At 44.8% G+C, this 14,293-nt stretch overlaps 1 protein-coding gene across 8 annotated transcripts in view; it reads right to left on the bottom strand.

The window, feature by feature from the left end:
* Nucleotides 1-1,242: 1,242 nt before the first annotated feature.
* Nucleotides 1,243-14,293, bottom strand: part of ETS1 (ETS proto-oncogene 1, transcription factor) — a 125,373-nt gene continuing 112,322 nt past the window's right edge. For all 8 annotated transcript variants that reach the window (XM_037000811.2, XM_073239495.1, XM_073239494.1 and 5 more), the window contains 2 exons: nucleotides 5,963-6,081; nucleotides 1,243-5,017 (listed from right to left, as the gene is read on the bottom strand). In XM_037000811.2, coding sequence (XP_036856706.1) covers nucleotides 4,802-5,017; nucleotides 5,963-6,081 — 335 coding nt within the window. In that variant the 3' untranslated portion in view covers nucleotides 1,243-4,801. The remainder of the gene's footprint in view (nucleotides 5,018-5,962; nucleotides 6,082-14,293) is intronic.

The raw sequence follows: 14,293 nt of genomic DNA, 5'->3' as shown, positions 1-14,293 counted from the left end.
GCTCCCACCTCCCAGGCTTCAGTATGGTGGTCTCAGCTGTACCAGGAGAGGCAGGACCAGCACCCAGTTGTCTGAAAGCTCACCTCTAAACTCTGGCTCCTAGGTGGAGAGACAGTCAGGGGTCTAAGATGATTTCATTCAAGCATATCTTGTTTCTTTTAACCTGGTCAGCATTAAATCAGATACTTGGGTGCTGAAGGAAAGCTCTCTATAACCAAATCCTTGACTGAGGCAGAAACCTGTTTTTTATATCCTGTTTATTCAGGGGGAAAATGGCCTGGATGTGTCTCTGTTTGGCACAGGAATTGTGGCTTTGCCCAGGTTTGCCCTGATGACTAAAAAAAATAAAGACCTCAAGCCATCTTCCCAAAGTCTCCCACTGAGTGGAGGTGGCTTGACTTGGATGTAGGATCCAGCACCCTCCTTGCAGGAGCCCAGCTCCCTGACCACTAGACCACACAGTCAGTGTTTAACATGCACTCAGCAAACCTCAAGCTCCAGGCCTGAAGAAACAGATTTTCCAAAAACAGAGCTCTTTGTGAACAATTCAGCAAAAATTCTCTTTCCAGCTGTGAGTTGGGATTCATGTTGCAGATGCTGGTGTTAATTAAAAACATCCACCTCCTACAGTTTCAACAAGAGAAACATACCATGCAGGATGTGTTCCTAAGCCCTCCTCCCCAAAGCACTTGTAAATATAATTTTATTTATAGCACGGGCTGCTGGGGGATCTGACAGATATTATCATGCCCAATTGTCAGCCCCAGTGAAAGAGTTGGGACCGAGGAGATGGATGTGATGGGTCCAAATTGGCACAGAATTAGAACCAGAAGATGAAGCAAGAATACTGTTTCTGTACAAGGACTGACTAGAGATGCTCAACCTCCTGTGTTCATATCAGGAACTTTACCTAGGCTGAAGTCAAATGTTTATCTGTTGAGTCATTAAAAATTTTCTTGACGGGGTTCTTAGCCTTCCAGACATGGACATAATGAGGTAATGTAAGGCCAGGGACATTCCACAAAGGGTGACACCATGTATTCATGGATTGGAGTATTAGATTATAGTCCCTTAGATTGTCATTACTGTTCTAACTTTACTGAGAAATGTTCATCTGCATTGGTTCTGAGATACTGACGTCAGCAAGGCTGCAGGGCACTCCTCCTGTGCTTGTCTCTGGCTGGTGAATCTGTCCTGCTTCCACACATGCACCAGGCAAGAAAGGACTGAGCCAAACCCATGTTGTTAGGAATGAATTTCTTTGTTTTTAATCTCACACAGTTTAAAATACAATATGAAATCAGGCTACAGTATATAAAAAACTCTCCAGCAAAATGATGTGCCAGCATCAGCTACTAAAATAAACAAATGAAAGACTCCCCCGTAAGAAATGTTTTTGTTTAAAAAAAAAAAACACATAAGACACTTACATCGCTACATCTCTAAGCTACCTCAGTTCTGATTTTTAAAAAGCACCTGCTTTTCCTTTTTTCATCTTGCTTTTAAATTTTCAACTCTTAAAAAATATAAATTATATGAAAATACAAGTTGGAAAATAGTCAAACACAATATAACATCTTTTTCACCCCTATACTTCTCAGCTTAAAAAACAAAGCAAAACTATTCTTAAAAAAAGTTCAATAACTGAGGCAGTATTCCTGATATAATTTCATTTTAATATATATACTTTATATATGTATATGTATACATATATTTATGATTCCTTGAAACTTCTTTGGAATGTAGGTATGAGCTCAACACATTTATATAGACCCCAACAGAGAAAGCAGCACGCACAGCATGTCTAGAATAGAGAAGGTATAATTTCACAATGAAGATTAGGCAGGTTAATGCTCTAAAACCCAGAGTGTTCATCTCCAAAGTGAGGAAAAGGACATCTGATCTTTGAATGCCACCTCCAGTCCCCATAACCACAAAGCCAGGGCTCTGTGTAGGGAAGTCCCTCCCCTGAATGGAGACAGGAACAAAAGTTGACTCTGAACCCTACAGCCAAAACCCAGAGGTGAGGGCATCTCTTGGAAAACAAAGGTTTCACCCAGCTAAACCAGATTTGCCCATCCTTCCTCTGAAGTTAACATGTGTTTTTAAAAAGCATAAATGCAACAATTCTGCTACATTTCCAGTGTATAAACCACCCACCACTCTTCCTGGGATGGTCTCTGGCCTTTGGACAGAAGGAGAAAAAGCATCTGGCCAGATCGACAAAGCTGTCTTAATAAGCTATCTACAAATACTGAAAATGGAGGACCCAAAGAGGCATCTTTGCAAACAAGCAGGCCGAGGAGCATGAGGAGGCACTTTATTGTGTCTTATCTGCTATGGAATTATTGCAGGAGTTCAGACACACTCACACATGGGGAGTTTTCAGCATAAATGCAAAAGAAAAGGTTGATGAGTTGAGAAAGTCATTTTATTCCTGGTTGCGAACAGCAAGCAATGACTGATGCCCTGCCTTGGCTCTACTCTTGCCCATGACTGAAATGTGGAAAGAATTCACTAGAAAATCCAGGTATTACCTCAGCTGCAGTTTTGCATGTCTGCAAACATACACACTCACACACACAAACACACACACACACAAGTGCCCCTTTGCCAGTGCCCAACAAAGATCACATAATCTAAGAGAAAACAATGTAGTCCAACAGTTCTGCCTAACACTCCCTGAGCAGCTCCTAAAATATTTCGAGAGCTTCGTTAAGGCACCTGCATCCGGAAGATCAAAATACACAGCTGGGCTGATTCTGTCTCTGCTTTCCAAGTGCATGCTCTGATTTATCAGTCTGAGGAAACTCATGAATCACAGAGCTCAGTCCCTGGTAATTCAGGATCTGCAGGAGGACCTGGGTGTAAACAAACCACTTCCTTGAAGACATGCTTCCAGAAGGTAGGTAGTACTTCCAGTTTCTCAGCGAAAGCCCAAGAAGAGCTAGCCCTGAGAAGTCCATCTTAAATGTTTCTTCACCTCTTTCACTCAAGTCCATAAAGCCATCCCTCTTTTCAATCAGGCATCTATATGGTGGGGGTGATTATAGTTGTATTAGACACTTTTCCTCACTAGGTAGATGTTGCCCCCATAACCCCTAACCCTGTTTTCATTATTATCCTTCACAGTTGCCTCCGTTTACTAAGTCTGTATAGTTTGGGGGAACTAAAAATATATTCAAATCACCACCTTATTTTCTTCACTCGGGCTCCTTTTCTTGTGTCCTCTGCCTTCAAGTTATGCCTCTCTTCTGCAATTATTGACCTTCACTTACCCCATGCCAAGAGGCACAGACCCTAATAGCATTTGCACTATTCTCTCTACCTACACAGTCTTAACCCAACACCCTGCTCAACTGGCTTAAATTCTTCAAAAGAAAGCCCTGCATTTCTCCTCCCAAAGACAGCCAAGCCACATTATACTTAAAGGTTCCCTTAATTTCCATCTCTCTGCAAACCCAGTAAGTCTGAATAGCTTGATCAGATGCTCTTTAACTCATGTCATGTCTGCAGTTACTCTCTGACTAACCCATCAGAAAGCTGTACATTTCTCTCACTGAATAACAATGGGGGAAAAGCAATACATGTGGGCTGCTGGGAAAATAAGACATAAAGGAGAAAGTGTACAGCATTAGTTTGGAATGACATGTGTTCAGGACTTATTTCTTAAGCCCTGAGGGGTAATGCCCATTCCTACAGCTTTTGTTCCAAGTCATACATGTTGCAGGTGTAAAACCAATAAACAAACAATTGAATCTTTCTCCTTTGACCTCCTTTCCATGACTTCAACAGTGCTCCTACATTTACTGTGGTCCAAAACCAGGGCTGCAAAATACATTCAGTTCAAAGACTTAATGCTTCTTAGCTCAAGGTTAAGTACAAACCCCGAGAATCCACTAATGACAAGTAAGTAGAGGGGTGTGATAATAATTTTTTTTTAAATCATAGATGAACGTCACATGTACAGTTCCCTTGTACCCAAATCAGCATTAGATTTTCCTTCATATATAAGTCACATGAATATGGGATTCCCCATCTCAGTGACAACACTTTGCATTTCCAGTGGGGTCTATATAAACAGTTTTCTTGCACTGTGACAGACTCCTCAGCCGGCAAATAAAAACAAACTTTCATGATACTACGATACTGAGACCACCTTAGAGCTTACGACGATTTTTAAGAAAAAAAAAATACTGGCACAAATTTTAATAAAGTAAGTTTTAACACAAAAACAGTGTTGGCCCTTCCCCACTGAAGTTCATCTTTGTTTTGAAAATAGAGTAAAAAGTGAATAGTCCTTGGTTTTTAGAGCATCCCCCAAACAAAATGTTTTATCCCACCTTCCTTGTTTTTGTCCTCCCAGACCTAAAATCAAAAGCAAACTAATTGCCTTTCATTGGTCTCATGACTCCTGATGGGTCAATTTCTTTTCCTATTAGACCATAAATCAAGACACCTTTTTTTTTTCCTGGATGATTATTTTAAATGATTGGACACATTAGTCTCATCCTCCCTTAGGCCAGATTCTTCAAGCTTCTAAGCAAACCCTTCTCATTCTCCTGCTCCAGAAAATTTGCGCAAGAATTTCTTGTCCCACCCACCCCGCAAGTCCTGGCTCTCTTTATCCAACTGTGCACAATTGATTATAGCTGCAGCTCACTTAGCTCCCACCCCTGAATGTAAAAAATGAGTTCTGGAAAATTAAAAATAGAATAACAATTAAAAATAAAGAGTCCGACCGACGCGGTTGTTCTCTGAAATGTCTCATCAGAGTTTCCCCCGAGCCCTCTGGTGTCCATCACTCATCAGCATCGGGCTTGACGTCCAGCATGGCATGGAGTTCCTCGGGTGTGTATCCCAGCAGGCTCTGCAGGTCACACACAAAGCGGTACACATAGCGTTTACCCGCTGTCTTGTGGATGATGTTTTTGTCATAATAGTAGCGTAGGCCACGGCTCAGTTTCTCATAATTCATTTTCGGTTTATTTTTCCTTTTTCCCCATCTCCTGGCCACCTGAAATTAAAAAGTAAAAAATAAAAAGGAGGGGGAGTCAAAATATACAGGATAATTTGAATAGACATGTTTATATCCTGCACCCATTCATTCATGGTGACCCATGACGTTTAAGTAAGATGGTTAGAGATTCATGTACATGGAACATATTTTTCTGGCCTGTCTCTTCTGAATTCTAGTTTTCAAGAGTTGGGCAAGAATGGCAGTCAAGTGGATTAAGTTAATGAAAACACAATGACCTTGAACTTCTATGCAATGGAGTTAAAGTATCTGATATTGGGGGAAAAAAGAAAAGAAACACTATACCCTCCCTTCTTTTCCTATATTATTTGTAGAATATCCTTGCTTTGAAATCATGACATTTAATGTGAGGGAGTGGAGGAGAGCTGAGCTGCAACCATGCCCTGCAATCATACCTGCCTTTTATCAGGGGGAAGCATGTTTTCTGTGCCAAGGCACAGTATCTTCTCATGTCTGCCAGAACAGAGATGCTGTCTCTTGTTCACTGTTTATTATCCTCAGAACTGGGCATGACACAAAGCAGCCCCTCAATAAGCAAGCATTTGTTGAATAAAAGAATGAACTAAGGAACATGTTCTATCCATCTTCCAAGGCCCCCTGAATTGTCTGACCCTGTTCAGATTTACAGAGCCATGGAGCCTGGAAACATGCTAAGTCAGAGAAGGCAACTCCAATTCATGAAGGGCTGCTGTGTGCTAGGCATTTCATGTGCATCACATCAACTAATCCTGGAAAACAAATGGGCGATACAGATACTTTCTCTGTTTTTCCAAGTGATGAATGCTAAGGCTCAGAAGGGCTGTATACTTGCTCGAAGTCATACAGGCAAAGGAGAGCTAGGATTGAAATCCTAGGAAACGTCATCCAGGCCCACACAGTCCTCTCCAGGGCTCACCCGGCTCTCCCAAGGCACGCCCTCCTTACCTCATCTGGGTCAGAAAGCTTGAATTCCCAGCCATCTCCTGTCCAGCTGATAAAAGACTGACAGGATTTATCAGTGAGTAATTCCAGAAGAAACTGCCACAGCTGGATTGGTCCACTGCCTGGAAACACAAGCCATGGGGAATCATCACACCAGATGTTCACACTCGCAGCAACTAATCCCATCATCCAACCCTCCCTCTCCCCCTCTTCCCTCCTCTCTCTGTCCCTCTAGCCAGAAGAAAATGAAGGTGACATATAAACACGTATGTTGGGTGAGCTTCAATAGACGGAAAGGTGAATAACTTCCCATCAAAAAAAAAAAGGATCAAATACAATATACCATTGTCTTACCAATATTACTTTGGTTGACTTTAAGGGTCAGTCCCTTTTTATTGCTATGCAAACACTAGAAGGAAAATACTGGATCTATCCTCTGAGATGTTGTAAGGCCACATTATCTTTTGTGCCTTCAAAAACTATACCATTATTTCTGCCTTAAGGAGTAATAAAGGTGTTAATTAAGGATGTCCTTGCTACTTCCAATCAGAAGCCGAAGCTCATAAGCACTTCTCCAGAGCCGGGGACCTTTGGGTCCTGCTTCACCAGTGAGGTCACTACCCTGGGGCATCTAACAAGGAAACAGAAGCTGGATGTTGTTTCCATCATCATGTTTTAATATCCCTGCCCACCACCATCCCATCCTCCCAGGCCACTGACAAGCAGGCACCCAAACCAAGGAAGGCAAGCTTCATCACTTTGTGAGGGATTAACTCCCGCCCAGGGAATCCCCAGGGACTAGGGAGGACTGTCTCAGGAATTCTGAAGAATACTGTTCAGTATATTGTAACTCACACACACACACGCATACACTGTTCTCTTGTATTAGCCATCAATACTGCCAAGATCTTAGTTCCTGAAAGCCCAACATGCTCTGATAGTCAACTTATCATAAGCTAAAGGATTTATACTACATAGATTTCCTTTTAAGGTAACTTTTCACTCAGAAATGTCAATGCTGCTAGTGAGTCCTACACCTCATCTATGGGGGTAGCCAGAGACAAATAAGGTTCAGTCGTCCATGCTGCCCTTTCTATGTCTACCTTGTACCTTATAATACCATGTCAGAGGCAACCTGGACAGGGTGGGACAGGGAAAGACCCAGTGCGTGGAGACGAAGGAAGCCTAGGATGCTCTAACTCACATAGAAACAATTGACTTTTCAATGCTCTAATCCTTAACCTGAGTTTCAATTTGTCTGATCTAAAGTAAACTGAGATGCAATAGGAAACAAGCTCTAGGTTGTCCTCAATCTAAAAAAGAAATGTCCTTTATGATCGATCAGGGCAATCTCTTGTGGTAGCTCATACCTCTGCAAGGTGTGTTCACATGCACCATATTGCTTGTTCCTAAAATCCTCCTCCTCTATAGTGAGACACAAGCAGTCGTACCATTAAATCCTACTGGTGTAGCAAAAGGTGCTCAGCAAAGCGATGTGACTTTACTACAGGGCACAGTTAGACCTGGTGGCGCTGGGTCTAGGGCCCAGGCCTTTCAACTCCACACACCAGGGAAACTGCCACTGACATGCACCATCACTGGGCCACCACAGGAGGCGCTCCTCCAGCCACTGTGTCCCAGGTGGTCTCCAGCACACCTCCTCAGCACATCCCAAGCTAAATACGGAAAATGGAATCTACCTCATCCCTCCAAGAAAGCTCCTGAGCTCTTGAAAACCATCTTGCAAGAAAAACCTTAGACACACTCTAGAATAAAATGATTTGGGGAATGCCTACAAAATAAATGAACATTCAGAGAAACAGCACACAGTGTTAACAGTAAATCCTTGCCCCCTTCAGTTTCTACTCCTTGTTAATAAACCGTTTATACAACACAGACATGTGTAGCTTTCTTGGGAGCTCAGTTAAAGTCACCAGCTACCACTCCCTGTCTGGGCCCAGGGGTCTAAAGGGGACATTACATGAGGAATCCACTGAGAAGCCATCCTGATGGGCAGAAGTAAGAACAAGTCTCCACTAAGAAATGCTATGGGATTTCCGGGGGTGAAAATTGAAGAAAAGGCAGGTGCAAGAATATGTGTGATGTAACAGATTTCCTAAAAAGTACAAAACGGCTATACATCCAACAAGCCCCTGAAGAGAGACATATAAAGAAAAATCAACTACCCCAAAACTGTGTAACTGAACCTTGGGCTCTGCTGGGTCAAGATCACTCACGGACATAAGACAGAGAGAGGAGTCGCTTTAAGACCCCTGGCGGAGAAAAGTGCGAACAAGAGCTCTGAGTTATTGCACACTTATGATGAAGCCGACTGTGTGTGTAATGCTTTCTATTCATCTCCTTGATTCCGCACAGTAACTCCATGGGGCAGATAATATTGTTATATGTGTGTGTACCACACTCTACAGCTGAGAAAGCTGATACGCTGCGTGGCTGTGTCCACTGGCGTTGTCCAAGGCCATTGAGATCAGAGGTGGAGTCTGACCCCTAAATTCTTCATCTCAACACTGCACTGCCCCTAAACAAGACCAGCCCAGAGGCTGACATCTAGTTGAAGGGTCCGGCTTTTAAAAGACACCTCTTCATCGCAGCAGCCACAGGACACTGGATAGCTAGTGAGCCTCCCGACTGTCTGACACTAGTGCCCCTGACAGACACCCACCTGCACAGGTGACATTTCCAGCCCGATCATCCAGGTCCCCCGGGGTGGCTGTTAGGCTGTTACTTCCTCATTTCTCCCACCACTGTTTACACTGAAACCTCTCTCACACTCTCTTAAAACCTCTATGGGGAGTTGAGGGCTAATCATACCAAGCTGAGGAAAGGGAACAGAGCAAAGGGCTTCTTCTACCTGGCCGGGGAGCAGGGAACACACGCCCAGTCCCGAAGAGGAAAGTCCAAGAGGCTCTCTCTGGCCCTTAGGACTAGGTGGCCAGAAAGCAGAGAAGGGGACTTCCAACTCATGTCGCTGGAACCAGCTGATAGAGGAAAAAATCTCAGACAGAATTATTACTGCTGTTTTTCCTGCCACTGTCATTTCCCAAATCGCATGTCAGTGTTGCAGGCTCTCTGCCTGGCTCCAGGCCTCCCTGTGTGTATCTGACCCCTGATGCTGTGTATACGGACACAGGCAGAGTAAGTCTGACTGTGGGTTACTTTTTTTTCTTTCTCATTGTGAGTTTACCTTTGTTTGTAAGGAATATAAAACTGAAATTCGGGACCTGAGAGCGCAGGCCCTAAATGCAGGGCTCTCTCTTTTTCTATTTAGACCCATGGGAAGAGGGGGCATAAATGTAAAACCCAGATGCCTGAATGGGAGAAATGTCTCTGGTTAGCTTCACACCAGGCAAGTCAAAGCAGTGGTGTGTCAGCTCAAGTGTCCTTCCCCCAGGGCCTGAGGAGCCATCCTGGGGGCCCACCCAGGGCGGACGGCGGTGCTCTCGCTCCGGGTTGTCTGAAAGTCGCTGCTCACCCTTCAGAAAGCCTACATTTTGGTAGCAAATGAAAAGCTTCCATGTATCCTCCTAAGGATTCCTTCCTCCCTGGGACCTTTCTGCAAACTCCTAACCTGCCCTTTCAGTTGTGGGGAGCAAGAGGAATGGGAAGAACATGGAGTAACACTGGGTCAGGGCGGGCGTGCTGGTCTCAGGTGGGCCCGCTCCCTGGCTGGCCTGACACAGGAGCCTGCTCCCGCAGCGTCGGGCCTGCACTTCAGGCCCGGAAGGGCGATCTGGGCCACATGGAAGCAGAGCGAGTGGAGGTGGTTCTGGGCTGGAAAAAACACTGGCTACAAAGGCCGGCCAGCAACATCCCAGGCCAGACCCATGGAACTGCTTATGCCCCGGGCTTGTTGAAACACTGAAATGAGCCTGGCACTCCTGGTTATAGTCCCCCAAATGATGTTTCTCTGCTGCTTAGCGGAAGGTCTGCCCAGTCCCCAGGGCAGCAGGGCTGCATCCTCGCCCTTGTTCTGATACATCCTAAAGCTATCAAGTCTCTTCCTCAGGCCTCCATGCGCCTCCTCTCACCCCCGGGGCCCAGCCCATCCACCCACCCAACTGGACTGTGGTCCCAGTGACCTCTGTCCCAGGGAGCAGAGAATGGTACTAAGAATAGTGCCCGTCATGGGGAGGGGGAACTCACATACTAAATGTGACTCACAATGGTGTCCCTGTCTGGGGGCCACAAAGCAGTCAACGGCATCCTTCACCACGCTGCCCTGGGGTGTCACACATCAGGAATCTGGTGGTATCACTGGGAAACTATGCTTCTTAAGTCGAAGCTCTCAGCCACAACAACAGAGGGGTCCCTGTTAGAAGGAAGTCTCTCTCCAAAGAAGGGTGGGTGGGAGGGGACACCACACACAAGCCCCCCACCCCTCACTGGGCCTCCACACCCCCTGCCGTCTGCTCCCTCCTAGAGCAGGGGAATTTCCTCTAACTGCTTTTGTTCTTCTCAGCTTCTGGGTAAGAGGACACTTCTTGGTACAACACTGAGAGTCCTGATTTGAAGGACACGGTACAACCTCAGAAGTGTCAGGTACCTGATGGGTCCCAGGCCATCAGGACAAATCACACAAGGGTGCGTCCCTCAAGAGGGGCTCTCTCGAGATGCTTCACATCCAAGGCTACAATCTCATTTTTTTTTTAAGGCAAAGCTCCAAGTAAATTTCTACTCATTTTGCTTATGTTTTAAGTCCATCTCCTCGTCTAGGAACCGGAAGGCCCACCCTCTACCTTAATGAAGGCTGGCTATTAAAAATCCCCTGCTTTTTCACTCCCTTTCTGAGTCTGAGAAGTGAGCATTAAGGGAGCACAGAGCAGTGGCTGGGAGGAAATTTCAGTAAGATTCTCTTGCTAAGAATCCTTGCTGTTTGGCTACTTGTCAGTACCTTTCTCCTCATTTTCTAGGCTTGGAGGGTGCTCACCCCCACTAGCAAGAACTCACTGCAAGTGAATGGGGTTCAGGGCTGGACTTCAGCTTTTCCTCTTCATCTCAACTGCGAGTGTTCACTCTGCCATCTGTGCTGCAGTGGGAGGCTGGCATATAGGTGTCGACCATGCTGACGGAGGACAGGCCGGGGCAGTCCCTCTCTCGGGCAGCCTCCCCTGTGGTTTCCTGACACCAAGGCCAACTCTGAGGAATTGCTCTATGCCCTCTCTCTCATCACTAGAATATATGCTCCAAGGGCAGGGACTGTGTCTTTCCATGTCATGCTCCACAACCTGGGATAGGGTCTCAGTGTCAGACAGCGTGTCTGGTCTCTGACAGTAAACATTCACCGAACTGTGTTACTGAAACAATCTGCCTCTGAAGCAAGGTGTAAGGATTTAAGAAGCCACCCAGACTGCTTCTCTCTATTAAACTATATTTAGGGCTAATCAATATGGGTGACTCCCAGGCTATGTTTCATCAACATGCTCCCCAAAATAAAAAGGACCACACCTCCTGTCCTTTGGGGATTAATTTGTTACTTTGAGAAGCTAATCTCTTCACCTCAACTCTCAAAGTCAAATCAAATACCTCCCAGTGTGGGCAAGACACCACATTTATTTTAACCTATGAAACTCTCATGCTTGGTCGCCCTCCAACAGGGCTGACTCTGCTCTGAGGGCACACATCTGGCAGGTGGTCCTTAAACAGAGGAAAGGGACTGGCTGGCCCCTCCCTTCCACCCAGGTGTCTCTACCCACAGCCAAACGATGATGGCAAAAACAGAACACGCGAATCCAGAAATGACCCATCTGTTCACAAGTGTATCTTCCTACCATTATACTACTGCAGGGGCGCCCCTCTGGGGGGTGCAGGGGGCAACCCCAGAGTCTAAGCATTAGCCCTCCCTATCAACCCCCTTCTAAATCATCATGCACTAAAGATTCCAAAATCTCTCCATTTCTATTAAGTCCTTATGAAAGGAAGATTAATGACAAATTAAACAGAAACATCCTGACAGTTTCTTGCCCTCTGGACCAAACGCAACCTGACAGTGCACACGTCTTCTGCCTGACGATGAACATTGCAAGAGATCATATTGCTGGGTTGTATGGCAACCAGGGCATTGGGAAGCTTTTCCAAACAAAAGGAAGGTAGGGACCACTTCATACTTTGGCTCCCCACCCTGATCCAGTCTCTCCTCAACGGCAACATGATCCATCTATGGGCCATTTGTAACAATGCCTTGGTTTAATGAATCACTATAGAGTCAGTAGGTTTGATGCATATGTTCCTGTATCAGTAGCTAGTAACTCAAGGGCAGCAAATGGGGATAAGAAGTTCTAATAACTGAACTCATAGCCACAGAGAACATTCTAACAGGTGCTTGGAACACACACTTCATGAACAGAAGGATGGAGAATAACTTCACGAACGTGCATTTATTTAGTGCTGAAATAGCCAGTCTCTAACAATGGAAACAAACTAAAAAACAGCTCTCAAATCAGTTAGAAAGAGCCTTTGATGTCAAATCCATGTCTGTAACACATGAGACCAAAAGAAAGGAGGAATCATTTCAAAAAATTAAAAACACCAACAAGAATTATGTCTGGCAGTTAGCAATTGAGATCTGACAGCAGATAGTATCCTATAAAATTAAAATATATATATGCCTGAGGGAATGCTCAAAACAAGGAGTCAAGCTTCCAGGGCTTTGATCCCAGGCCCTCCCTGATTCACTGCCTGGTGTTACACAACTCATTTAATCTCTCTGGGCTTTGGTTTTCCCATCCCTAACTGGAGAGAGTTATTCCTGCTCCGCCCTACTTCATAGAGATGTAAATTAAGTCTCTAAAAAGAAGAGGTCACAGTGCAGAAAAGTTTGAGAACAACATAAAATACAGCAGTGGAAGTAGGCAGAAAATATATTTTGACTGCAGGCTGTTCAAAGAAAGACAAGAAAAGAAGATGGAATTAAAGGAAAAAAAAATGGAACATGGCAAAACATAAGGTAAAATTCAATTATTCCTCCAAGAATTAAACTGGCCTTTAATAAGGCCAACTTCAAAAAAGGAGAAAGTTGGGGACTAACACAAAGGTTAAAGCATATAAATCTAAAATCTTTTAAATATTATAATGAGAGTAACAAGTTTTGATTTTTTAAAGTTACTAATAACTCTGACCCTCTTTGCTCTAATTCAAAGCAGGCCCAACACAAAAAAGAGCAGATACACACACTGTTTTGCAAGTGAAAGTATCACAGGCATTTATGGTTTGGGGAAATCATGGCCACAGACAGACTTAGATCCTCTTTCCCACAATGCGCCTTTTCTCCCTTATCATTTATGCTTCTTCTTCACCAAGCACAGTCCACCTAATAATGATGTAGGACAGACCACGAGAGAGGCACATTCCCCACAGAGGTCAGTAGTTTGTCCCTAGAATCAGATCCCATCAGCATTCACTGATGCATTAAGCAGGTAAGCAAAGAGTCTTGTCCAACTATCAGCATCCAAGATGGGCTGGGCAGCTAGCCCATGGGGCTGGCGACGGGTCACTGGGCTGCCCTACAGGGGACAGATGTAGGGAGGACCACAGACAAGTCTGCGCTGGGCCTGAAACAAGACAGTTACACACTTCCGCATATGGAGGGAAGACCCTTGATTTTGCTTGGGTTCCTCACACCTGCAAGTGTTCAAGCACACATGTGCAAGGGTGGCTGTGGGACAAAGGGGACTGTTCCTGCTTAAGGGGGCAGCCTGTACTCAAATGCAGCCACCTCCTTCCTCTAAACCCAAGAACTCTTGTCTAACCATGTTCAACAGGCCACTCAGACGCAAACCTGGACGGAGAGCCAGTGAGACTCAGGTCAGGAAGTGGGTTTCTTTAGAGTTTTTTCCTCCTGATGTCTTCTAGGTAACTGATTGTTTTAAGAAATCACCAGAAATAGGTTGGGTTTGGATTTGAGGGTGTGGGGTGAGAAATTTGTTAGAAACCAAAGAAACGCTTTTTCTCATCAATGTAAATATCTAAAGAAAATGCCTTCCTAAGAATCTAGGTAACAAGGAGGAAGATACAGTTGCCAATGAGGATTAGAAAACAGGAATTGATAAGTCAGAAGCTGGTGCCTTTTCTCAGCAGATTCTGAACGCCATGTCTGGAATTTCTTTTATCCTCGGGGTAGCTGCCCCTGCATCTCAAGGATGAGTTAAATGACTAGTTAAACCTATTAGGATTCTTGGGGAGGTGAACTACAGCCCCTGTGATCATTTGAGCACTGAAGTTTTCAAGCACTTATCTAGCAAATAATTTCTGAACACCCCTCACCTGGAAGGCACTGTGGCCAGATGGGGTTGAGAAACAAAATAGAATATTAACAGC

Source organism: Manis javanica, chromosome 6, assembly GCF_040802235.1.
Source record: "Manis javanica isolate MJ-LG chromosome 6, MJ_LKY, whole genome shotgun sequence".
Classification (NCBI taxonomy): Eukaryota; Metazoa; Chordata; class Mammalia; order Pholidota; family Manidae; genus Manis; species Manis javanica.
This window is presented reverse-complemented; position numbering and strand designations above follow the sequence as displayed.